Source organism: Amblyomma americanum, chromosome 8 (genome assembly GCF_052857255.1).
Source record: "Amblyomma americanum isolate KBUSLIRL-KWMA chromosome 8, ASM5285725v1, whole genome shotgun sequence".
In the NCBI taxonomy this organism is placed as follows: domain Eukaryota; kingdom Metazoa; phylum Arthropoda; class Arachnida; order Ixodida; family Ixodidae; genus Amblyomma; species Amblyomma americanum.
Window position 1 is genome coordinate 151,669,974 of NC_135504.1, and position 26,289 is coordinate 151,696,262.

A 26,289-nucleotide genomic window follows, 5' to 3' on the forward strand; every position below is an offset into this window, starting at 1 on the left:
CTTTACATAGGTGGAGTCTTTAGTCCGGGACCCCGCTGGGCGAGGCTGCTATTCGCGCCCGTTGTACTAGAGCCTGTAGCGCCACCTCTTGGATGGCGCCGGGAACCCGTTTAGAGCACGCCACCCGGCGAAGAAAATAAATACGGCACCTGGCCGTGGCTCGTGCAGCCACGGCTCGCATTTCTCTTCTGGTGTCGGTTCGCAGCAGCGGTCTTGTTCCTTCGCTCCTGAGGCGTTAAGCCTACAACTGGCGTCCTAGGACGAGCGATTACCGATCCCGCGGCATCGACGGAATAGGACTCACGTCCGCAGAAAGTCTAGTCACTGCAGGTTCAACTGCCACCTTTCTGGCCTCAACACCCGCAAGTTTGGTTCCACTAGATCGAGGCGCAATTTTGCCTTTGTCGCATCAGCTCGGAGACGACGCGCTACTACCATGTCGCCCCGAGCCTTCCTCTTGATGTTGCCGGCGAACTCTCCGACGTTCTCTCCGCCCATGGGCGCTATATCATTTCAGCACCGGAAAACCAAGGTGCTGGGGCGATTTATGCCATCGGAACGCACTCGCCTGCAGCAGCTGCTTACCCAGGAAGACCTTGGCGACCGGCGCCCTATCCGGCTTCTCTGCCGGACGCGACAGCTTCTCGGAGAGCGCGATATCCCCAACCACTCACCATTGCTTCCAGAGCTATTCCTCCAACGCCTTCCCCAGCCCGTCCAGGCGGTCCAGGAGTGGTATACAATGACACACACGGCAATGGGCTGTCACACCTTTCCCACGCATATCACTAACATCACGTCCATGTTCCCGAAGCCTATCATTCAGGCATCTGCCTGTTCGGCCTACATACTGTTTGCCACAGGAAAGAGGTATCTGGTAAACGACATTTTCAATGCAGTCAACAAATTTATTTTTATGTTTCTTAATACAGCCAACCGCCTTTTTGGATTTTGTCCAATTTTTCGTGCACACATAACGTAACTTTTTAGGGGCTGAAAAAACCACTCTGGCTCCCGAACGCTGCTCTATTTTTTGAAGATTATGGGAGAGCCGATGAAAGTAAGGGATGACAGCAACTTTTTCTTTCTTAAGCGTAGCCTCTTGAATTTCTTGCGTTTTTTTCTGGCAGAATTTTTTTTAGAACGCCTTCCGCTACAGAGACCAGAACATGGGAAGGGTAACCAGCGTTCTCCAACCGCTTGCACTGCTGAGAAAAACTTTCATACATGAGGTGCGGACATGACTTCATTAGAGAATTAACAAAAAAAAAGGCGAACAATGAATCGTTTTACGATTTTAAAGTGCGCTGAATGAAAAGGCAATAAAGGTTTTTCACCTGGAGGTTTGAACATCCAGCATGTCCGATCATGATGCAGTATGATGTTGATGTCTAGGAATTTGATTACCCCCTTTTCAGGTAGTTCAAACGTTAGTTCTAGAGGACGGAAATGGTTACGAAACGAAGTGCGGACATTAAGAACATCATCTTTGAAGGAAACGTCATTTCTGTTAAGTACAATCAGAAAATCATATCTAAAAATCTTTATAACATTCGTATCTTTTACTATATCCGCAAAAGACTTGTCCAACTGGGCTAAAAACAAGTCGCTAAGGATGGGTGCTATCCAAGAACCTATACAAATGCGTTGTTTTTTAAGATGTGGTTTATCGTCCCACTCTATGAATTTAGACTTAAAATAAAATTTTAAAAGTTCTAGAAAACCATTTACCGAGATGCCAGATGCATTTTGAAAAGCAATAGGTCCGTACCGGTCAACACAATCCTCAACACAAGATAACAAAGCCTCATGTGGAATGGAATAATATAGATCTTTTATGTCAACCGGAAAAACAGATAGGCCATGTTCCGCATGTGACTTGATAAAATCTAAAACCTGCTCAGAATTTCGGACAAGGAATGGATCTTGAATGGATAACAAATTTAAGTTTTCTTGTAACAAAAGGGCAACAGATTTTTGCCATGTACCATTCTCTAATACAATAACTCTGAACGGAACATCAGTTTTATGGGTCTTTGCATTGAAGAATATCCGAAGGAAATCTTTTTTACAATCGGTAATTCCTTTAAGAACAGACCCAAGGTTCAACCTAGTACACAGTTTCTTCGCTTCAGCTTTTATCTTTGAAATTTTTACATTTGGATAGCAGTTAAAGGCGAAGGAAACAGCTTCACATGCTTTCTTATGAAAGAGTCCAGAAGGAAATACAGCAAATCCTCTTTCTTTGTCTGCGGGAAGGAGGCACAACGAATGATGTTCTAGGTAAGACAGCTCGATTTACGGGAAGTCTTGAAGGATGCAACTTACATCGCCGTAAGGTGTCGACGCCTGCAGATACACATCGGTTTGCCTCTTGCTCAGGGATGATACGAGAAATCTGGTGAACGAACGAGAGCCGTTTCGCTGAAGACGATTTTGGCTCCAGGGCAAACTTAGGTCCCAACGACAGAACAGATTTTACATGTTGAGGAAGATCCAGTCCTTGCGGTGTATGGATAACACGCCGAGGTGAGCGTGGCTTAATGTCAAGCTGTCTTCTGTGGTAGTCCAGTTGTCGCTGCCAAATGAAGTCCGTAGTCTAACTGACAAGCCGCTGCCACTCTCGTAGCGTCTTCCCTGCTGTGGATGGGTTTGAGCTTTGGTGAACCAAAAGGTGGAGATATTCCCTGTATAGGCGAGCTAGTCGAAACGACTCAGCCTTTTAAAATCTTGCACCCTCTCACACCATGACCTCGTGATGGGATAAACCCACCGAACAGACGCCTCACTTAATCCGGAAGCACATTGCTCCGGCAACAAAACGAGAGTGTCCTATCAGGGCTGGTCGTTACAGCAATGATAGTAACGACAGTCGAAAGGTCCATAGAACACACAAAAGGGCCCGTTGTACTAGAAATATAATGCAGAAGGGTAGATACTTGGGCTTCTTGGTTCATTTTGCGCTATGAATTCTACCCTTGAAATGAACCAACAAGCCCAAGTGGGCGTCTCTGCTGCATCTAGTGCCCAAGCTTGATCCCGGTGACTGGCGTCCCTGTGGCGACAATCGGGCGGTCAATGCCAAGACTGTCCACGACAGCTATCCGGTGCCTCCAGGAATTTACGTCGCGCCTTGCCAGCTGCACCATTTTTTAGCAAAGTTGACCTGGTTTAAGGCGTAGCACCAAATTCTCATCCAACCCACCGACATACCTAGGACCTCATCACGGCACCCTTTGGTTTGTTTGAGTACGTGCGGAGGCCTTCTGGTCTACGCAGTTCGGCTCAAACCTTCCAGCGGTTCATGGCTGAGCTCACGCGGGTTCTACTGACTGTATTCGCGTACCTTGATGATGACCTCATCGCCATCCCTACGCGTGAAGATCATGAACAACACCTACGTGCTTTGTTCATGCGTATAAAGCAGCACGGCTCTGCTGTGAACGCCTCCAAGTGTGTTTTGGTGCATCAGAGCTCGAGTTTTCGGGTCATCACATATCCTCAGAGAGTATCCGCCCTGTCGCGTCCCACGCCCAGACCATCTAGAATTATCTTCAGCGTACCACACTGCGCCACTTACGAAAACTCCTGGGGCTGGTGAAATTCTCGAGGTGCTTTATCCCACACTGTGCACAGCGGCTTCGCCCACTCACCGACGTCTTCCAGTAAATCGCTGGCCCGTCCTCGGCCATTTCTCGGTAATCAGAAGCCCGGGCCGCCTTTACTGCCGCAAAGCAAGCAGTCGCGAGCGCAGTGCTTCTTGTCCATCCCCGCAGCAACGCCCCTACGAGACTGATGGTGGATGCCTCCAGCGTGGCCGTCGAAGCCGCCTTACAGCATTACATTAAAGGGACACTGGAGAAAAATTGAAGTTGGCTTGTATCGTTAGAATACCAGCTCCTGATCACAAAAATGCCACTCTTCCTGAAGAAAAAGCTCTTGTAAAGTAGGAATTAGCAAGAACCAAAGTACACGTATCGCCGCCACAGGCAAATCTCGCAAGTACAAGCGTGATGACGTCATAGGACAAGAGACGCCACCTTGGAGGAAATTTCCTTACTTTATGGAGCCACGAATCTCTGAGACTGACAGATGAAGGTTGCGCGGTTCAATATTGAAGTAGCTTCTGTTTTGAAACCGATAGTGCACTTTTATCACACAAGAAAGACAGACTAAAGACAACCTGAATGTTGGAAGCAAAGAAAATCGCTGCTTGCTGGCGCCACAGGCAGCCAGAAGAGCTTAGATTTTTTATGGCGCTTCGCGTCTATGAGCTTTGCGTGTCCCGTGCTTTTGTTTTTGACTCGCCTCGATTTGAAAGCGCCAAACAGCAGAGGAACTCCAAGTGCTAGTTAACCTTTGAAGGAGCCTCTTAAGGCTAGTCAGATGATCGCCACGGTCGATGAAAAACTATGATGACACGATGGTCGGTGATCGTACAAGGCAGTTAGCAGTATAAAGAGCACTGGTGTCTTCGTACGTTTGCCCGGCGAAATGTTCTCGGCTGGGCCAGTCAGCTTCGAACTACTTAACGGAAATCGTTTATTAGGGACGGGAGACAAGATACAAGGCAGTTAAGAAAAAATGCTGATGACCTAGCTCTGTTAGGCCAGGATATTCGTAGCGAAAGCGCGGAGTCTTCTGCATCAGAAGAATGCATTCAATAGATGCGCTTTTATTCATGCTTAAAGCTCGAGCCGTAGTGCCGGCACTTTGAGCTGGAAACAGCGCCTCAGCCGTTGGCCGAGGTCTCCCGACATCTGAAGTTGCCACAGACTCGTACAAAGTTGTCCTCCCTCGACTACCTACCAGTAATGTTGTCCTCAACACCGTCTTACTGCATGCTGACCTCAAGGCTCGCCCATACCGTACTGCCGACTTCCGAGACGGGCTTGCGCAGATTGTGGACCTCCGTGAGACTCTGTGTATTGGCAGTACCAAAGGAGCCACGTTTGGATGGTTACCTGTGTTACGTTTCGCCTACGACGCGCGGTATAGCCGGCGCGGATGCAACGGACGCTGGGGCTTCGTTCAAAGTGGCGGTCATTTTGGGCCCGTTCAGTGCTGCCGTAACGCCTCCCGCCAAGCGCGTCAAGGCAGGTTTCAATGCCACGTGTCGTCGTGTGTGCGTGCGTGTGTGTGTGCATGTTGGTGCCCACGCTTGTCAAAGCGCGGCAGCCGGGGAGAGGAGCTCCCCAACTGGGAGGCGAGGAGGTCTGACCGGCGCCGGCCCGGCGGACGCGCCCGTCACGTCTGTATATGTCCGTGCGTCGCCGTCTCGTGCGACTCATCCCAAGCCGTTCCTTCTTGCCCTCGACTCCGAGGGTATAAAAGGCAGCTGCGCCGGACGCCAAGAGAGACTTCGATTTCTTCCTTCGAGTAACGTGGTCGCCCTGACCGGCTGCTCTTTTGCGATGCCAGAATAAACAAGTTGTTCTGTTGCCAGTCGACTCATCCTTTGCCGGGACCTTCGGATGTTTCCAGCTTTGCCCCAGGCCGCCAGGCCAACGCTACCCTTGGGGCTTGCAACCCATTTGCAACAACTGGTGGCAGCGGTGGGATCGCGACAACGGAGGCCAGCAGCGAAGATATGCGGTCAACTGTATGCTGAGCAGCACAACGACCATCCGGGAGCAGTGCAACGAGCCCTGTGTGATGACTGGTTGCCTGCAGCGGAACGACTGCGCTGAATTCTTGGGTGCGAGGTTTGGTGAGTGCGGGACTTTCTTCTTCTGAGTTTTGCCAGGCTTTTGTTAGTGTCAGAAACAGAGCTGGTAATTGTGTTGTCGTTGCTGCCGGGTTAGTTTGCGGCAAGACAATAGTAGGCAGTAGAGAAAGCAGCATTCGGAGCAGCCATGGATTTGAAGTCGTTGCGCAAACCAAAATTGCTGGAGCTTGCAAGAGAGTTGGTTCTGGATGTCTCAGACAAACTCAGAAAACCAGAACTGCTAAGGGCTATTCTTGAGTTGAAGGCTGAGGATGACGAGTTGTCGGAATGCCTTGAGACCATTGAGGAGAGGGAGCAAAAAGAGGAGCGCGAACGTAAAGAGCAAAAAGAGAAAGACGAGCGCGAACGTAAAGAACAAAAAGATAAAGAGAAAGAAGAGCGCGCTTTGGAAATGAAGCGTCTCGAGGTAGAGATGGAACGCGCTCGTAATGGAAGTCAGGCACACGGTGCAGGAGAACGAGTATCGTTCAAAATGACTGACCTGATGCGGCCGTTTAAGCTTGGAGAGGACATTGGTTTGTTCCTGGTTAACTTTGAGCGAACGTGCGAGAAGCAGGGGTTCTCTCGGGAAACGTGGCCACAGCGCTTGCTCACTTTGTTACCCGGCGAGGCGGCCGACGTAGTCGCTCGCTTGAAGAGAGAGGAGGCAGAGGATTTCGACCAAGTGAAATCGAGTCTGCTAAAAAAGTACAGACTGTCAGCGGAGGCGTTCCGTCGGAAGTTTCGGGAAAATGAAAAAGGCAGAAGTGAGTCATATACAGAGTTTGCCTACAGGCTTATGTCAAACATGCAGGAGTGGCTCAAAGAAGAGAAAGCGTTTGGTGACCACGAGAAAATTCTGCAGTGTTTCGGGCTAGAACAGTTTTATAGTCGGTTAACTGAGAACGTGCGGTACTGGGTCTTGGATAGGCCAGACGTTAGTACAGTGGCTAAAGCCGCCGAGCTAGCCGAGGAGTTTGTGACGCGTCGGGCTCGCGGAGCTAAGGACGGTCAAAAGGGTGAATTTGGCTCCAAGTCTGAGAGGCCGAAGTTCACACCCATGAGAGCAAGGGGGGACACACGTAGTGCGGATGCGAGTGAAAGCAGTCCGACCGAACGTAAGGAGACGGCGGCAGCCGAAGCCGAACGCAGAAAGCGGTTCGAGACGAGGCAAGCGCGCGTGTGTTATACGTGCCAGAAGCCGGGCCACTTTTCGGCGCAGTGTCCAGAAACAAAAACAAAAGTTGTGTTTTTGTCATTATGCAGCACTGACGAGAACATGAAGCTTCTCGAGCCTTACATGCGAGACTTCCTCGTGAGTGAACGGGAAAGAGTGCCGAGTGCTTCGTGATTCCGCAGCTACAATGGATGTAGTTCACCCCTCTTACGTAGAACCCGATATGTTCACGGGCGAGTGCGCATGGATCAAGCAAGGCGTGGAAGCTCATAGCGTGTGTCTGCCCGTAGCAAAAGTGCTTATTGAAGGACCTTTCGGAGCAATTGAGACGGAGGCCGCAGTGTCATCTATGCTGCCCCCCCCCCCCCCAGTACCCGTACCTATTTTCGAACAGGTCCGATCACCTCCTGCGCGAGAAGGGGCTTTTGTTTGGTGAGGCTAGCGTTCAGGCTTTAACCAGATCGAGAGTTAGGGAGCTCGCTGCAAAGGCGGTAGTTGCGGGGCCGACGTTGTCGAACAATGAGAAAGGGTCGGAGGCGCAGCAAGCTGGTATTCAGAGCACGTCCGAACTGAATAAAATTGAGCCTGTAGCGTTGAAAGCACCAGGTACTGGAGAGGAAATGCCCGACACGGGCAAGTTAGAAGAGCTTCCGGTCGAGCTTCCGGGACTAGGCTCAGTGACGAACAGGGAAGACACTGATCAGGTCATCAGTGACTTAATCATTAAAGCACCGCTGTCGCCTGAGCAGAAAACCGAACTACACCAACTCTTACAAGAGTTTCAAGGTCAGTTCTCTGAGAGGCCTGGTAGGACTTCTGTGCTTACTCATGATATAGAACTTACCTCCCCAGAGCCAGTACGATCCAAGGCGTACCGGGTGTCACCCCGCCAGCGCGATATTATGGAGGCTGAGGTAAAGAAAATGCTACAGCTCGGTGTTATTGAGGCGGGTGAGAGTGATTATACCTCCCCTTTGATTTTAGTTGAGGTACCGGGCAAGGAACCTCGTCCTTGCGTCGACTACCGCAGGCTTAATTCCATCACTAAGGATCAAATTTATCCGATCCCTAACATCGAGGAGCGCCTTGAGAAAGTTAGTAGCGCTCAGTTTATTTCCACCCTAGATCTTGTCAGGGGTTATTGGCAGGTTCCACTTACAGAAGAGGCTAGTAGGTATGCGGCGTTCATTTCACCAATGGGAACATTCCGTCCTAAAGTTTTGAGTTTTGGTTTGAAGAACGCGCCATACTGCTTTTCAAGCCTCATGGACAAAGTGTTGCGGGGACAGGAAGAATTCGCTTTACCGTATTTAGACGACGTAGCGATATTCTCCGCATCCTGGTCTGAGCATATGGCACACTTGCGGGCAGTGCTAACCCGCCTGCGCGAAGCGGGCTTGACAGTCAAGGCTCCCAAGTGCCAATTAGCACAGGCCGAGGTTGTCTATCTCGGTCACGTGATTGGACAGGGTCGTCGCCGCCCCTCTGAAATAAAAGTGGCCGCTGTGCGAAACTTCCCGCAACCGCGCACGAAGACCGATATTCGGTCGTTCTTAGGTGTCGCCGGCTACTATCAGAGGTACATCCCCAGGTACTCCGATATCGCGGCTCCCCTGACGGATGCTCTAAGAAAAACAGAGCCCCAAACAGTCGTCTGGGGCGAGACAAAGGAAAGAGCTTTTAGCGCCCTAAAGAGCGCCCTAACAAGCCAGCCTGTGCTACGATCGCCAGACTACACAAAAGGGTTCGTTGTTCAGTGCGATGCTAGAGAGCGAGGCATGGGCGTTGTACTGTGCCAAAGGGACAATGGAGAAGTGGAACACCCCGTCCTGTATGCTAGTCGTAAGCTGACCTGTCGTGAGCAGGCATACAGCGCCACCGAGAAAGAGTGTGCGTGTCTCGTGTGGGCCGTTCAGAAATTGTCATGCTACCTAGCCGGCTCGAAGTTTATCATTGAGACGGATCACTGCCCTCTCCAATGGCTGCAGACCATCTCTCCCAAAAATGGCCGCCTCCTGCGCTGGAGCCTCGCTTTACAACCATATTCCTTTGAGGTGCGTTACAAAATGGGTAGTCTCAACGGTAACGCCGATGGCTTAAGTCGAAGCCCCTAACGTAGGAATCCGCCTCAAAGTTGTTTGTTACTGATGTTTTCTTCCTGAGGCAGGATTTTTAACATATTGCTTTTGTTTAGTGTTTCAAAGTGATTATGTGCTTTCTAGTGCAATTTTCCAATTTGTGGACGCGTTCTGAGTGCTGCTTGACTACTGTAAGGAACTAGGCAGTAGTATAAAAGGGGAAAGAGCCTGGCAGAGCTTAGTGAGGGTTGTCTCGTGCTTGCTGACTGAGCGGTTGCGTTTCGGCGTAGTTCTAACGCTTGCTGGGAACGAGCACAAAAATGGCAACTCTCCCGAAGTCACTTTGCAGTGTACTGTGTGATCCTGAACCTGAGAACGAGGCCTTCTCTGTGCGCTGCGCTCAAGCAACGTCGAGGGACGACCGGTTTTGATTACGAGCGTCATCGAGCGACATCCCACCGGACAGCGGATGCAGTCCCCTGACCATCGGGATCTCCTTCTCCCGGCGGGGCGGTCTGTTACGTTTCGCCTACGACGCGCGGTATAGCCGGCGCGGATGCAACGGACGCCGGGGCTTCGTTCAAAGTGGCGGTCATTTTGGGCCCGTTCAGTGCTGCCGTAACGCCTCCCGCCAAGCGCGTCCAGGCAGGTTTCAATGCCACGTGTCGTCGTGTGTGCGTGTGTGTGTGTGTGCATGTTGGTGCCCACGCTTGTCAAAGCGCGGCAGCCGGGGAGAGGAGCTCCCCAACTGGGAGGCGAGGAGGTCTGACCGGCGCCGGCCCGGCGGACGCGCCCGTCACGTCTGTACATGTCCGTGCGTCGCCGTCTCGTGCGACTCATCCCAAGCCGTTCCTTCTTGCCCTCGACTCCGAGGGTATAAAAGGCAGCTGCGCCGGACGCCAAGAGAGACTTCGATTTCTTCCTTCGAGTAACGTGGTCGCCCTGACCGGCTGCTCTTTTGCGATGCCAGAATAAACAAGTTGTTCTGTTGCCAGTCGACTCATCCTTTGCCGGGACCTTCGGATGTTTCCAGCTTTGCCCCAGGCCGCCAGGCCAACACTACCCTTGGTGCTTGCAACCCATTTGCAACACCTGCGAGAGCAGTTCCTCAAAACAGAAGCTTATTGACAAAGCAGAGTTCCACGTCAAAGGTCTAAAATGCATCGTGTTTGACCCGGACACCAAAAACGGGAAGCTTAAGCTTCTTTAGCTCCTGCGCTATATGAGGTACCGGAGGTTTGTGGAACCGTTGGAGCCTTTTGGAGCTGTACAAACTATCGAGCGTGAGAAGTGGAGGTTGCCCGGAATGGAGCACATGGAAACAGCGAACCGCGAATTCTCGCTCACGCTCAAGGACGGAGTGTCAGCAAGTACAATACCTCACACGCTCTACGTTTTCGGGGTACACGCTTTAGTTGCGATCCCAGGCAGGCCTCCGCTGTGCCTTCGTTATAACCGTGTGGGCCATGTACGGCGTCAGTGCCGTACGCCTCGATGCACCCAGTGCCGACGCTTTGCGCACACAGTTGACAATTGTGTTAAGAGATATGATGACAGGTTACGCCAAGGCAACTGGGCACATGAGGATGAAGTGGTGTCGGAGCATATTATGGATGTGTGGGATGTTGTGGAAGCGTCGGGTGAACTGAGTCATGAGCTGCAAACAGGAGATGGACAAAAAGCTTCTGCACCGAATAACGGCAAGGGTCTGCCTGCAAGTACGGACAAACAGGAATCCCCGTCTCCAGGCCCAAAGCCACCGGGCAGGGGTCTGCCCGGGTCTGCTACTTTGAGTCCTGTGCTTGCTGCTCAGGAGCCACCTGTCACCCAACAATCACGAGAGCAGAACGCCCCTGCTGTAGAGTCAGTGGAGGCCCTTCAGCCAGTGAATGTGCCACATGCCTCCTGTGCCGGCGATGCCACTTCGTCGCAGGAGTGCCGCAGTGTGCCGAATAAATTTCAGCTTCTAGTGTGTTCGGTGCCCCGTCAGCTGTGAGCGTGGTTGCGAGTGACGTGGCCCACTCGGCTTCATGGGCCGACTGGGCCACGTCACTCGCAACCTTGAGTGTCTCAGAATAGGCGATGAACAACAGCGCACCTTTGAAGCGTCCAGCAGATGATGAGGTGTTTGTCGATGGCGATGCGCAGAAGGCACCTGGTGTGGAGGCATTGGGAAGGGTTACCTTAAAACGCAGGGCGATGTCTGCCGTACAGGCCGCCGATTTGCAGGCCAGCCGCCCCAGTACAGGGGATGGCCTTCAAAAAGACAAGCAACAAAAATGGCGGGCGTCACAGTATTTCAGGTCGCTACCCTTAACATTAGTGGTTTGCGTAATCGTCGGAGGCAACTGTTAAACAAATGGGGTGTGAGTGTGGAAGCCATCGAGGAAACCAAGCTGTCCTCTGATCAGGAGACTGAAGACGCTGTCGAACCTTTTTTTCTCAGTCGAGAGGCTTATCAGGTGGGTGCATGCTATTCCTGGCTAGCACACTGGGGATTACTGCCGTGTCGTATAGCACAGATGATGACGGGCGACTTATCTGCTGTGACCTCGCAATTGCGGGCGTACAGTGGCGAATTGTTTGTGTTTATGCCCCTGTAAAGCAGAATAATAGAAGGCTATTTTTCCTGTCATTAGTAGATCGTTTGTCTATGGATCGTAAAATTATGCTGTTGGGAAATTTCAGTTGTGTTTATAGGGATGAAGACCGAGCAGTGTTAAGTAAGCGATATGACCCTAGTGCTGCTTTACTCACTGATCTGGCATGCGAATACAACCTGGTGGATGTTGGGCAAGATAAAGGACATAACATCAATTTCACTCATTTTCAGTGCTCCTCTAGTGCTCGGCTTGACAGGATTTACGTTTCAGCAGACATGTTGTCTAGCGCTTTTGGTTACTGTATGCGGCTCATATTATTCAGTGATCACTGCATGGTGTCTCTTACGTTAGGGAGGTACAGTCGGTGCATACTCCGTCCTCGATGGGTGCATTTGAAGCTGCATAGCTGCCTGCTCTCAGATATAATCTTCAAACGTGCTGTATCTGGTTGATTGAAGGAGACGTGGTTACGCGGTGACCTCTCAGTTTTGCAAAAGCACAAACGTGAAATCAGATTACAGTCACTTACTCGAAGCCTTGCCCCGACTTGACGATGAGGAGCGTGCTGTAGGGGACGAGCCTATCACTTTGAACGAAATCAAATCTGCCATTTCTGAACTGACGGCTCAGAAATCTCCTGGGCCAGATGGCATTACTAGCGAGTTCTATAAAACATTTTCCACTTGCCTAGCACCTGTCTTGTTGGCGGTTTTCCAGGCTTCTTACGATGTTGGTTTTTTGCCCCCCCCCCCCCCCCCCCGCCCTTCTATTCTGGGCATACAATATTAATTCCAAAAAACGCAGATACAAATCGCTTGAAAACAGTTGAGGGATATTGCCAAATTTTTCTTTGTAATGTAGATTAGAAACTTTTTGCAAAGGTTCTTTGCAATCGTCTGTATCTAGTTGTCGCGCACTTAATAGGCACGCATCAGGTCAGCGGTATCAGAGGCCGCGGCATGCAAACCCATATTCATCTTGCACGTTCAGTAGTGGAGACAGTATCAGATGATATCGGGCCAGTAGCTCTAATTCAGATTGACCTTGCCAAGACCTTTGATACAGTTCGTCACAATTTCTGGTTTGCGGCCTTAGAAGCATGCACATATTGGAGTTGTTTTGCTTAGGGGCATAAGACTGTGCTAGAAGGAGTCCTATATAACGATAATTGTTAAGCAAGAGCTAACCAGACCTAATCCATTGAAATTATATGTTCGCTAAGGCTGTCGTCCCTTATCGCCTTTGTTGTTTTCCCTATACCTTGAACCTCTTTGCCTCAGTATTATAAACTGTGCATCTATCCGTGGTTTCTCCTTGGCGCAGTGTGAAATTAAGATTTTAGCCTATGCAGATGATGTCTCCCTCTTTTGTTCTGACAAAAAGAGTGTTCTTGAGGCATTGAATTTGACTGAACAGTTTTGCGAGGTATCAGTTGCGGCTCTTATTCTAGATAAATCCAAGGGGTTTTGGTTGGGCCATTGGAGTACAACGCCAATCATTATGGTGGCATAAGCTGGGACTGCGGTCCCCTTCACTACCTAGGCGTACCTCTTCACCAAATTCGCAACAGTGGCGACAACTGGGATTATCAGATAGGCTCCATGAGGCGAAAAACCCAGGCTTGGATGGGTAGGGAACTATCAGTGTTTGCTCGGGCTCAAGTCTGCAACATTTTTTTATTTGCAGAACTTGCCTATGTGCTGCAGGTTCTCCACTGTGCCAGGAAGAAAGTGCAGGTGACGCACAGAATATCTGCTACATTCGTATGGCGTTCCCAATGGGATCCTATGCGTCGCGATAACTTATTTCTTTCTATAGAGTCTGGTGGAATTTGATTTGTTCACTTATTCGTGCATGAGCTTTTCTCGCGTGTTTTTTTTTTTCAAATCTTCAAACCACCCTGTTTTGTAGCCGTGCTTATTAAGCGTCTCAGTGCTCAATTGCCTTTCCTATTTGCACCGACGGGACACACTCGTGGGGGGCTTTATGGGGATTCCCTAAGGAAGTTGCTGACACCTTCGATTTCTCCACTGCGCGCTTTTCTTTAGACTACCTGTACAGCCTCTTCAGAAGGCAGATGACTTAGACAATTAGAGTATTTGTTCCCCGTACCGTTGTATCGGCAACCTTTTCTGGAGTTCCTTGACACCACAGTTTTAAAACGTGTTAGGCGAATGTGGATTTCTTCTGCCGCGAAAACATTCATTTTTAAGCTGCACACGTCAACACTGCATGTGAAGGAGATGCTTGCGCCATGGGCGGTGAATTGTCGCCTGTGAAATACACCAGAGACAACTAACCATTGTTTTGTTCTGTGAACCGATGCTATCTTCTTCTGCGACATTTCACAACGATCATTTAAGAAGGGCATTGACATCACACCCTACAGTATTCGATTTTTTCCCGCGGAGAAAACAAGTACTGTGCCATATGATCTATTTATGTTAGTGGGACTATTTAGTCCCTGGAAGAGCCACACTATGGACCGTCACGCCGAATTACCACGGTCGTCGAAATCTTTGTTTCGTGAACAATGCGCTTTGCTGCGGGGAATATATGCTGGCCTGCAAGAGCCGCAAAGCTGGCTCCCCTATCTGGATGCAAATGTGTGCCTCCAAGACTTTTTGATGTTTTGGAAGGAGGGTTCATGCAGGGGTAAGGTCGCCTGGGGTTATGTGGCGTAAGCGTGCTTATACCTTTCTTTTCAGCACTATTTCTATGCAGTAAAGAAAAAAAAGAGCCGTGGTGGCGGAGCGTCTCCGTCTCAAACGCCACCTCGCCAAAGGTCTTTTTTTTTTTATTCAGTGAGAGTGCGGGTGTGTTTCAGTGGCTCCCATAGATACCCTCACCGAATACGCTGGTTAGCGGTTAAGCGCAGGCTCAGTTAAGGCGCGTTTATACTCTGGCGTAACGCGCGCGCGCTGCACGGCGACGTCACGTCGGCCAAAGCGAGACGCTCTATACTCCAACTGCGCTTGACTACCGACGCGTTCGGCGGCTTCAGCGCATTTTGACCGCAATGGCGGAGACTTGAAGGACCTCTAGATTTATTTCGCGCCGAGTGCGCCTGCCGCCGCCGGCCCGGCCAAACCGGTTCGTCTCCGCTGCGAGGCGCGCGTTGTGATCTCATGTGCCTCCTCGGCGCACCGCCAGGGCGAAATCGCAAGTTCGCGGCTGGTAAAGCTTTCGCTTTAAAGGAGATTTGGAACCAGCAGAGAGCGTGACTCCGCTCTCCTCCATCTCGTTTGTTTGCGGCTCCATTCAATAGCTTCAGCAGTTGGGCAAAGCTGTTCTATTGGAGATCTCGGATAATTTAGTCCATTCACAGTACACATATGAAGGTACATGCAAGTGGGTGAGAGAACTCGATCCAGTGGACCGCGTACCTCCGGAAACGCCCGGAACCCGTTTAAGCGTCGTACGCCGGTTTTACTTTAAAGCCGCCAACTTTAAACGCGAGCGCCCTTGAGCATCCACCTGTTTTTTGTGTAAAAAAATAACCTGGCCCTTGCAACTGCGAGAAACCTCCTCGACGCCGCCTGCTGCCCCATGCAACACTACCTTTCAAGGGATCACAATCGATTGGCCCCAAAGCCTCGGCCAGCCTCCGATGTGCGCGACGTGCCGACCTTGACCTCACCCCTCGCGACTCTCCGCACTGGGGTTAACATATTTAGGCTGATTACTGAGGAAGGGGGAAAGGAACCGCCGGCGCCTAACCTAACCGTGCTCCCTGCAAAGCATCGTACACTCTGTGGGGCTGAGGTCGATCAAATGCAGGCCGGAGTTTTTGCGAGACCTTCGTTGGCGGGTTCGGGAACGGGATCCATAGTAACGCTGGCAAGACGCTGGTGCAACCGTAAACGATGCGACCCCCGTTAGATGGCTTCAGCATGCTGCGGCGGTAGCTTTCATTTCGGGTGCTGCTAGACCGCACCGTATCCGCCAGAAATCATGGAGTCTGCGTTTACGTCACGCTTCACGTCACTCCGTCCTGTGACGTCATAATAGTTGCCGTGGGGTCGTAAGAGTGCCCAGAGTTTGAATCAGAGGGCGGGAAAAACTTTTTCAACTTCGAATCCAGACTTCTTTGAAATAAATTCGTCTTTCGCTCCTGGACATGCGGCAACAAAGCCATGAATTGCCGAACTATCAGATTTTGCAAAAAAAAAATTGATAGAGTTCTCCTCACTGTTCCTATAACTCCGAGTGGAGACCATTGTCTTTTTAATCACGGAAGATACTTCCTACGGAGTCCCGCTACAGCGTCTTCGGCCGAGAGCTACTAGCTCTATACTCCACGATAATTACTTTTGGAATTTGTAGAAGAATGCCAGTTTTACGTGCTGACCGATCATAAGCCACTGGCGTATGTGTTCCGCACCAACTCATCGAAGTACGTGTCACGTGAACTCCGTCAGGTCGCTTATATCTCGGAGTTTACTACCGGCATCCGCCATATGAAAGGTGCCTCCAACACCACCGCTGATGCTCTCTCTCGTATAGCCGCGGTAGACACTCCATCTCCCACCGTCGACTGGGCCCCATTCTCTTGCGCACAGCACAATGACCATGAGCTCGCCGCTTCTCGAGAGAACCTTCTCTCCAAATACGGCTTGTGCCCCATCCCTGCCCGCCTAACCTATCCACCCACCCACCCGCCCATCCATTCATCTATCCATCAATACACCCACCCACCCACCAACCCATTCACCGTCCGTCCGTCCGTCCGTCCGTCCGTCCGTCCGTCCGTCCGTCCGTCCGTCCGTCCGTCCGTCCGTCCGTCCGTCCGTCCATCCATCCATCCATCCATCCATCCATCCATCCATCCATCCATCCATCCATCCATCCATCCATCCATTAATCCATCCATCCATCCAAGGTTGGCGTACAAACATAAATACCGCCGAGAGCAGCAGACTGGACAGCCGCTGGCGTAGCTCAGCTGGTAGAGCACCGGACGCGATATTCGGAGGTCGTGGGTTCAGATCCCACCGGCGGCAGGGTTCCTTCCTCTGCTGCTCTATGAGTAGTTTTTTTTAGAGTGACAGATTAATCGAAGTATTATTCTACTACCGATCAGCACTACAAATAAAAAAAATAGAAACATTCCCTTATTCACCTGGGTTTCGGTGACTGTTGGCTTCCATCATGATACAACCTTTGTCCATTGTATAGAAAAGAGAGAGCAGTAGCAAGCAAGTTCTCCAAAGTGTATGCTGCATTTGGTTTTTGCTTCTGCTATATTTTGGCAGCAGAGCTCTGTATTTATACAGAATTTTAGTGAACTAAAATTTTGTGCCCTTTACCTCATCTGATGACATTAACCTTCTAGCCCTGCGACAAATACGAGAATAGCATGAACCGGATGCAAGTACAACCTTTGTCCGTAAATACCCGAGACTAAGTCATTTAAAAAAATGCGTTTAACATTGAAATCTTTTCTGCAGCAACCTTTCGTTATAGTTTACCTTGCTGTCTATACATAGCTTCCAACGCTTCTTGAGGTCTTTGAAACAGTTGAAAAACATTTCTTTCGCCGGGGCTGTCAGCTTCATTGTCATGGCGTCTTGAATGACCTCCACATTCCCCATCCGGCGAACTCCTAGGCCTCTCTTTATAGAAGAAAAAGCAAACATTCGCACGGGGAGAGGTTAGGCGAGTATGGCGGATGAGGAAGTACAGTATTGTTGTGCTTGGCAAGAAATTTTGTCTCGCTATGAGCAGTGTGCGGCCTTGCATTTATCGTGGTGAAGGCTCCATTGTCCAGATGCTCATAAGTCAGTGCGACGGCGTCGCTGTGCATCACGCATGTGTTGGAGCATGCGGATATAAAACTCCTGATTCACCGTCTGTCCTTGTGGGAAGAACTCGTCGCGTATGACGCCTCTGGCATGGAAAAAACTATCAGCACGGTCTTTGTTTTGGTCGGAGAGCTTGTGGGCCGCCATTCGGCGCTCTGCCTTTGTTTGGTGACCGCGTGGTGACGCGACCCGGACAGACAGATGACGGCGAGAGCGCCGTGACTACGACAAATAGACGAGTTTTTTCGTTTAATGATTTGAGAGTTTAGAATCAGGCTTGTTTTAAATCTAGGCTAGGTACATTAAGTGCTGCCGAGCAGGTCAGCGACATAAACGCCGGGTCTTTTACGACGAGCAGCTACAGATCTGTAGCGCTCATTTGTGAGTTAACTAGTTTATACAGGTACATACTCGTTTCTTAATGTGATCGGCTTTTGGTGCTGGCAGAATTTTATTTGAGCACGTGGTTGCGGGTGTTTCTTTTTTAGCCTGTAGATATTCTAGGAATTTATGGTAGCAATAATCGAGTGCTGCTAAAATGGTCAAACAAGTGAAGCTTAAATGAAAGTAGTCTAAGGCATCGCTGAATTCGAAAGAAAGGCGGTTCGAATCTGTAGAGGAGGCCGAATGCGCGATTTTTATGTGCAAATGCTGCATTTTAAGTGCACGCCTGGCAAGCGCTGCCGAAGCGAAAACGAACATAGCGTTACGTTTGTATCAGTTCGCAATGACGGCACTCGACAGCATGAAGGCCAGAACAAGAAGAACAAGTTTATTGCGGAGCATTGATATATATAGCCTTCGTGATAGCGCGGTTTAAGCACTGCGCATGTCAGGCACATTGTTATCGTGTTATCACGCAAGCCCGATACATCCTTCCAAGGTTAGCACAAGACAGTGGTTCAAGTTCATGATAACTGATTGAAAGCAGCGTCATAACGAAGACGTTGGGGAGGCTTCGCGGTACGAGTCGACCTCCTCAGACTGATGACACTTGTGGGTTGCTCTGGATGGGTAATCGAAGCCGAAGGCGTGGCACCGTGGGCTAGATGTTGGTCACAGAGCCCCGGAGGCTGCTGGGGTGCTGCACTTGTAGTGCCATAAGGCTGCGGTGTCACACTCCCTGGACTGTTCCTTGCATTTGGGTCAGCTTCGTCTGCGCAGTCGTCGTCGGTGTCATCGTCACTTGTTTCAGCATACTGCTCGCTTGAATGAAGCAGGTGTCGCCTGTTGCGCCGAAGAACACGACGACTTTCAGTTACAACGTGGTAGGACCTCGGGGCAGCTTCCCCAACCACCTTTCCTTTCTGTGACCAAGTTGTGTCTCGCAGCCTGACGACGTCACCTTTACCTAGTTGAGGCAACGGCTGTCCTTTGGGCGTCTGGCGGTGCTTCTTGACTTCGATAGTCTTGATACCGCCAAAATCGGGGAGATTAGATCGAAGGCGCCTGCCTTGAAGAAGCTCGCCAGGGGATTGACCATCAATCAGTGGCGTTGATCGGTAGGCCAGAAGGCCTAGCCAGAAGTCGTGTCGTGCGTCTTGAGTTTTCTTCATTATCCGCTTGACAATTTGCACACCTTTTTCAGCAAGGCCGTTAGACTGCGGGTAGTGTGGGCTAGACGTGACGTGCGCAAAATCATACTCTTTAGCGAAGGCTGCGAACTCTTGGCTTGAAAACTGTGGTCCATTATCAGTGCACAGTTCGATAGGAATGCCGTATCGAGCAAACATAGCACTGAGAGCCGCAACAACACTTCTTGCACTTGTGTCTGGAAGCCTCTCGACATCTGGGAAGTTGGAAAGAGCATCATATACGACAACGTAAGAATTTCCCCCAAAACAAAAGATGTCCGCTCCGACCCTGTACCACGCACACTGCGGCACCGGGCGCATTATCAGCGGTTCTTTGACTTGCTGGTACGCGAACTTTCTGCATGTAGAACAGTTTTGGAGAAGCACTGCGATGTCGTTGTTCAAGCCTGGCCAAAAAACGAGAAGTCTTGCTCTTTCTTTGCATTTGTTTAAGCCAAGGTGGCCGGCATGAATTCTTGTTAGCATTTCTTGTCTCATGCTTCTCGGTATGACAGCTTTTGTTCCTTTGAACAGAATTCCGTTGATTACGGACAGTTCAGATGAAAACGGCTTCAGCTCACCTTGAATTGGGTTTCCTGCTGATAAGTTGCTGACGACAGTCTGCAAGTAGCAGTCACGAGCAGTTTCCTTTGCCAGTTTTTGCTGCGTTGTTACCGTGACCATGCCGTTCAGGAGCTGTAGTGCGTGAACTTCGACGTCTTCTGTGGCACCAGCATTGTCGACACCCCCGGGTGTAGTCGATCGTGAGAGCATGTCTGCCAAGACCAGGTGCTTCCCTGGAACGTACTGTAGAACATAGTCATATCTGAGAAGTCTTAAAAAAAATCTCTGCAATCGTGGGGGCATGTCACAAATTCCTTTAGCAGCGATTGACAGAAGTGGCTTGTGGTCGGTCTCGATAATGACCGTCTGTCCATACACAAACTGATGAAACTTCTCGCAACCGAACAGAATGCCCAGCGTCTCCTTTTCAATTTGCGCGTAACGCTGCTCCGGTGGTGTTAAGACTCGTGAAGCATATGCCACCGGTCGCCAGTCACCACCGTGACACTGTAAAAGCGCCGCTCCGACGCAGTCCTTGGACGCATCGCAAGTTATTTTTGTTTTCTTTTTGGGGTCAAATATTGCTAGCAAGGGTGATGTCGCAAGTGCCTGCGTGATGCATTTCCATTCCTTCGCGTGGTTTTCGGTCCACTCGAACTCGACTTGCGGTTTGATAAGCGCTCGCAGCATCGCTGTTCGTTCTGACAACACTGGCACGTATTTTCCGAAGTAGTTGATCACTCCTAACATGCGCTGTAGATCGGTTTTGCTTTTTGGTGTTGGCATTTCCAACAGATTGCGCACAAGCTTCGGGTTCGGGGAAATTCCTTTTTGTCCGATAACGTCACCCAGAAAATGCACCTCTGTTAAACCGAACTTGCATTTTTCGGCGTTTAGTGTCAATCCTGCTGTTTCGGCAGCTTTCAGAACTGCTACTAGCCGTTCATCATGCTCTTGACGTGTAGTGCCCCACACCAAAATGTCGTCGATATACACGTGAACTCCTGGCAGCCCGTCCAACATCTGACTCAGCATTTTGTGAAAAACTTCCGGTGCCGATGAAATGCCAAACGGCAGGCGCAAGTAACGGTATCGACCGAAAGGAGTGGCAAAAGTGCAAATTTTTGATGTTGCGTCGTCGAGGGGTATCTGGTGAAATCCAGAGTTTGCATCTAGGCAACTGAAGTAGCAAGCGCCGGTCAATTCTGCTTCAATATCTTCTCGCCTGGGAAGCTGGTAGTGTTGCCTCTTTATATGCTCATTGATCCTTCTCGGGTCCGTGCACACCCTAAGACTGCCGTCTTTCTTTTTGACCAAAACCAAAGGGCTTACCCAGTCTGTAGGTCCATCTTCTTTTGTGATGATACCAGCTCTCTCCATTCTTTGAAGCTCGTCGCGAAGCGGTTGGCGCAAAGACAGGGGCACCCGCCGCGCTGGCTGGACGACTGGGGTAGCATCTGGCTGTAGTACCATGCTGTATGGTTGCTTTAGGCATCCTAAACCCTCAAAGACGTGCCTGAAGTGCTTGATCGCTTCGTACTCAGCCGAAGTGTTGACAGTGTCCACTGTGCGCTGCACAAGGCCTAGAGCTTCGCATGCGTGAAGCCCCAGTATTGCACGGCGTCCATTTTTCACCACGTAGAATTTCACTGTAGTTGCAGCATCTCCAACGGTTATTTTTTGGACTGTTGTTCCGAAGTTGGTGATGATGCCTCCATTGTATGCTCGCAGCACAGAGCTCGTAGGATTCAGTTCGGCAGTTTTCAACTTGCGGTATATCGAAAATGGTAAGAGGCTTGCTTGTGCTCCGGTATCCACCTTGAATAATGCTTTACGACCCCCAACTTTGGCTTCGACAGTCCAATCACCAGTAATGCAGCTGTCGATGCAGACGTCAAGAACATCAAACTCATCATTGAACTGTGCGCCGACTTCGTTGACGAGCGCCCTGGCCGGACAACAAATCGCAAAGTGATGCAGCTTTCGACAAGTGTTGCATCTTTTTCCGTAAGCAGGACACTGCCTCGGCTCGTGCCGTCGGTTGCATTTCTTGCACCGGTACGAACTACCGTTTACTGCACTGGTCTCTTGCCGGTCTACGCAGCGGTGGCACGACGCCCTACTGCGAGAGACGGAGTCAATGCTGGCACCGGGCCTGGCCCAGACTTCATTTCTTTGTGCCACTGATTCCGCTACCCTGCACATTTCTTCAGCCTTTAACAACGTTAAGCCCTTTTCCCGCAGCATTTTTTCACGCAGTTTGGAATTATTCGTCCCAAAGACGATCTGATCCCTGATCATTGAATCGTGCAGTCCTTCGAAGTTGCATTGCGCTGCTTGCTTCTTGAGGTCTCTAATAAATCTTTCGAACGGCTCTCCGTCTTCTTGTTTTCTCGAGCGAAAAACATACCGCTCATGCACTTCATTGCTTACCTCGGCACAGTATGCTTCAAACTTCCGGACCAGGGTGTCGTAATCTTCCTTGTCTTCCTGCTCACCAAACGTAAACGTGTTGAAGACGTCAAGTGCTTCGTCTCCGGCAACGCTCAACAGGAGTGCAGCTTTCGCTGCTCCGCTTCTTGGGTCGTCCTTTGGCGTGGTCGCCTTGATGAAGAGTTCCAGTTTTTGCTTAAACCGCTTCCAATTCTGCGACAGGTTACCGGAGAGCTGCAAAGGTTCCGGGGGCTTCAGCAGGTCCATAGCGCTCCGAGCTACGCCCTGCCCAACTGGCCACTTCTGACACCATGTATCGGTTCGCAATGACGGCACTCGACAGCATGAAGGCCAGAACAAGAAGAACAAGTTTATTGCGGAGCATTGATATATATAGCCTTCGTGATAGCGCGGTTTAAGCACTGCGCATGTCAGGCACATTGTTATCGTGTTATCACGCAAGCCCGATACAACGTTTGCATGTTCTAGGAAGAGAGCTGCAAGTAGATAGGGCAGAGAAGCGCAAACTTCAAGAACAGCTTAGTCACTTGTTGGAGGCAAAAAAGGCTGACTCCGTCAAACTAAGCCACATCGGCGGACATTCCAGCGCCAGCTACGTGGATGGGGCCTGCACTGGCATGAACAGCAATTTGAAAGCAGGTCAGGCAGGAGCAGCAACTCACATGTGAAAGCTAGGAAGTCTGAAGGCGATGGAGATGATGGGAAGAAGCTAACCCCCAGGAATGAGGACACGGCCGCAGATAAGAGGCAGCATAATCTGATAGTTGGGAGGGAGGAAGAGAAACCCTAGTGCTTATCGGTGGTTACTCAAATATCAGGACGTGCTAAAGAACTGTAATGGAGCGTTTAAATGGTAATAAGCGGGTAGCAGTCGGGAATTCTCAGGCAGGACAATGGACGCAGTATTGAGAGATACAGAAAACAACTTTCTGAGAGAGTTGCAGAGCGCAATTTGTTAGTGGTAGCGGCGGCGCTAAATGATGTCATAAATGGTCAAGCCGCAAAAGTATTGGAAAGATTAGCGGAGGGAGTAGACGATTTAGGGCGATAGCACAGCAAGTCCAGATCGTAGTGTGCACAGTGCCGGGGGAGCAAGGACGGAACGGAGAAATTGCCAAGGACGTTGCGGATGTTAATCGGGAGATAAGAAAGTTAAGCCAGGAGAAAGGCTTTGAAGTGGAAGACACTAAAAACCAAAGTGCACAGAGCAGGCTTTGGCAGAGGCTTTACACGACATGTCATCCGTTTTAATGGAAGGCTAGGAGCCGAGATCGGCTGCCGCCAGGCAGGCCGAGAAGCTGAATTTTATGGGGTCCCATGCAGCTCAGGGGTTGCTAGAAGCAAAGTATAAAGTGTAACAATGGCGGCTGACCCCACAAAATGGCCACCAGCAGGTCCAGGAAAAAAACTACAAAAAATTTAATACCAGGATCAGGTACATAAACATATGAGGCGAAGAAAGAGAGCGAAGCGGATAGAAATTGAACACCAGTTAAATGACTCGGAAGTACGTGTATACGAGCAATGCGAGACACATCTCAGGGATATAGAAGATCCACCGTTTATTGATGGCTACGTCTGGGAAGGGAGCAGCAGAACAACAACGGAGAGGAAGGGAGGAGGGGTAGGTATGTTGAACATAAAGGAACAAAATGGCAAAAAATAACTTAAACTTTCAAAGAACATGTCTGTGTATCAGGTACAATTACCGGTAAAAGGACATGACTAGGGGTATTTTATTTAGGGACTGGGGACAAATGCGGGCAAGAAAACAGGAACTAATTAAATGTCTCAATCACGATATAAAGCAGATTCGAGAAGGTGCCGATATTTTTCTGCTGGGCGACATGAATGGCCAGATCGAGGATCTGGATAGAGACACAGATTGTAACGGGATGTCGATGCTAGAATTCTGTGAGCGACACAACCTAGTTATTGCATTTAGAGAAATTTGGTGTGAGGGACAAATCGCGTGGCAATACCGTAACAGGCAAACGGCCATTGACTACTGCCTAATGACGCGGGGGATATATAGCAAGCTCGCATTAATGAAAGTGGACGAAGACAGGAATTACAACCTCGAAAATAATAATAAACGTATTAATGTGCAGTTTGGAGCTCTGCTCAAAAGAGAAATGCAGCGAAGAGAAAAAGAGGACGCAAATTTAATTCATGAACAAATCGAGGAAATACCTGTATGCATAGTGGAAGCAGTAGAGAAACACCCCATGGAAAAGTGGGACTATAATCAGAAGTACTCATTGGTGCCAAAATAAAACAAGTTAAAGGAGTAAACTGCTGGAGAGGAAAGAGGGCGCCACGAAGTTGGTGCAACAAGGAAATTAGGGAGGCCATTTAAAACAGGCGGCTGGCATCACAGGAACACAGAGGAGCAGAGAGGGCGTACTATTTGAAGAGGAAATAGGCCAAAATGGGAATCTTATCGACAAAAGAAACAACAAATGCAGGTCCTCGTCCAGGCTAAAATAAAGCAGTCCTCTGATCACTGGCTGGCTGAAGTTCGCTATGCAGCTAAAGAGGGGGGGGGGGGGGGGCGGAAAATTCTGAAACCATATAAGCATGCTGTGAAAAGAGAATCACAGAAAGCAGGAACAGATTCACGATGCCGCGCGAAAAAGTTTAGAGGGAGTTGACGCAGTGAAATAGATTGCATCAGTTATAGCTCAGTCATTTAGGAAAGACAGTAGGGTAATCTCCCGAAATGAGGGAGCCACACAAGGCACTCCAGAAAACAGCTTAGGACTGACAAACTATAACTGGAAAAAGCGCAAGCAAATATTCACAAATGCACGTCCACAAGGTTAGACGACTTTTCAATCAAGCTAATTAATGAACTTGGCCCAAGGGGCAAGGAAATGCTGATAAAAGCATTGGAGGAAGTCATAACAAATAAGCCAATTCCGCACAGCTGGACGCACAGTAAAATGAATTTTATTTATAAAGGGAAAGGCGATAAGACGAACATAAAATCTTTACGACCGATTACGATAACATCAGTTGTATAGAGGCTGGCCAAGCAGGCGGTTAAATTAAAAATGCCGTCCTGGGTAGAAAGCAGCACAATGCTAGGAGAACTTCACAGCGGGGTCAGAAGTGGTAGGCGCTTAGATTATAGCCTGTTCGTGCTTACCCAGTGCATAGAAATAGCTAAGGCAGAAAACAGACCACTGTATTTAGCCTTCCTGGACATGAGCGGTGCATACCACAACATGAACAGGGAATTCCTATGGAACCTATTAAAAGATTGAGGTCTCGGTAATGAGGCAATGAGGGCAGATGTACACGGAAAAGTACGAACAGTCTCTAAAATATAAGGTTTGCCTAAATCTCGTCTGGTCGGGTGAATACTTGTGTGAAAATAAAGAAGGGACGACCAAAAACGTGTAGTCAAGAAGTCAGAGACGTTTCGACTTCCACACTGAAGCCTTGTTCACTCTTCTTTAACGGGAGGCCATATAAAGCAGGTGAAGACCCATTGTCGGAGAGGATCGTGAAGTATACCGACCTGTGCTTTGGTAGAACAAAGTGAAAGCCGTCTGTCAAAAGCCTTTGCAAGTCTTGCTCTACCTTGAGTGTATGGTTCCGCTTGAGCTCCATTTACGTGCCTTCATCCTCCAGAAGCTTCGTTATTTTTTCAACGTAGTCGCTGTTGTTTAGGATGAGGGTGGCGTTGCCCTTCTCAGCAGGTGGGATTACAATATCCGTGTTGCTTCGCACGCTCCTGACTACATCACGCTTCTTAGCAAGGAGTGGGGTGAGAAGCCGACGTGGCAGCTTGGCGAGTATGCTGATCACACGGGTACGAGCTTCTTCTCAGCGATTGTTTTCCACACGCCCCACAGCCTGTTCCACAGCACAGATGATTTCTCTTGCGTCCGGCGCCGCTCTGGTGTTGAAGTTCAAACCAAGCTCCAGGACGGCGAGCTCTGCTCTATTAGGCCTATACGAAGAAAGATTGTGGACGGTGGAGGTAGGTCTGTTGGTCGGACTCCATTTACGGCCAGGCAGCAGTCCGGTTAGCTTCTCTTTGTGTGCGCGCTCACTCTGGCGGGACTGTAGACTAGCGCGTGCAACTGGATGCTGGCGAAGTCGTTTGTACACTGATGTTCAAGGTGGCGCCGGGCAAAAAGGCTTGATTCTGTAGGTACCTGATTAAGTACTTGCACTCCAGGATTCTGGCTTGAAGCAACTGTCGTTCTGGCCTTGACACCACGCTATGACCAAATGACCTTTCGGCCGGTCTTAGCAAGCGGAGGGATCCTGGGGTTAGGTCCCTGGCTTTGCACATGAGGTTCAATTGCAGCTTA

At 49.9% G+C, this 26,289-nt stretch overlaps 3 protein-coding genes across 4 annotated transcripts in view; 1 reads left to right on the plus strand and 2 right to left on the minus strand.

Annotated features, from left to right (window-relative positions):
• The window catches only part of LOC144100731 (uncharacterized), a 308,214-nt gene that overhangs the window by 15,387 nt on the left and 266,538 nt on the right, over nucleotides 1-26,289 (plus strand). The window lies entirely within an intron of this gene.
• On the minus strand, nucleotides 18,143-21,039 carry LOC144102118 (uncharacterized). The gene is made up of 3 exons (XM_077635410.1): nucleotides 20,840-21,039; nucleotides 19,525-19,750; nucleotides 18,143-19,158 (listed from the first exon to the last, which is right to left on the minus strand). The coding sequence occupies exons 1-3, from the start codon at nucleotides 20,978-20,980 to the stop codon at nucleotides 18,278-18,280; spliced, it is 1,248 nt and encodes a 415-aa protein (XP_077491536.1). The 5' UTR covers nucleotides 20,981-21,039; the 3' UTR covers nucleotides 18,143-18,277.
• Nucleotides 21,048-22,250, minus strand: LOC144102788 (uncharacterized). Its single transcript, XM_077635951.1, has 2 exons — nucleotides 21,127-22,250; nucleotides 21,048-21,079 (listed from the first exon to the last, which is right to left on the minus strand). Exons 1-2 carry the CDS (start codon nucleotides 22,205-22,207, stop codon nucleotides 21,048-21,050), a joined length of 1,113 nt encoding a protein of 370 aa, XP_077492077.1. The 5' UTR covers nucleotides 22,208-22,250.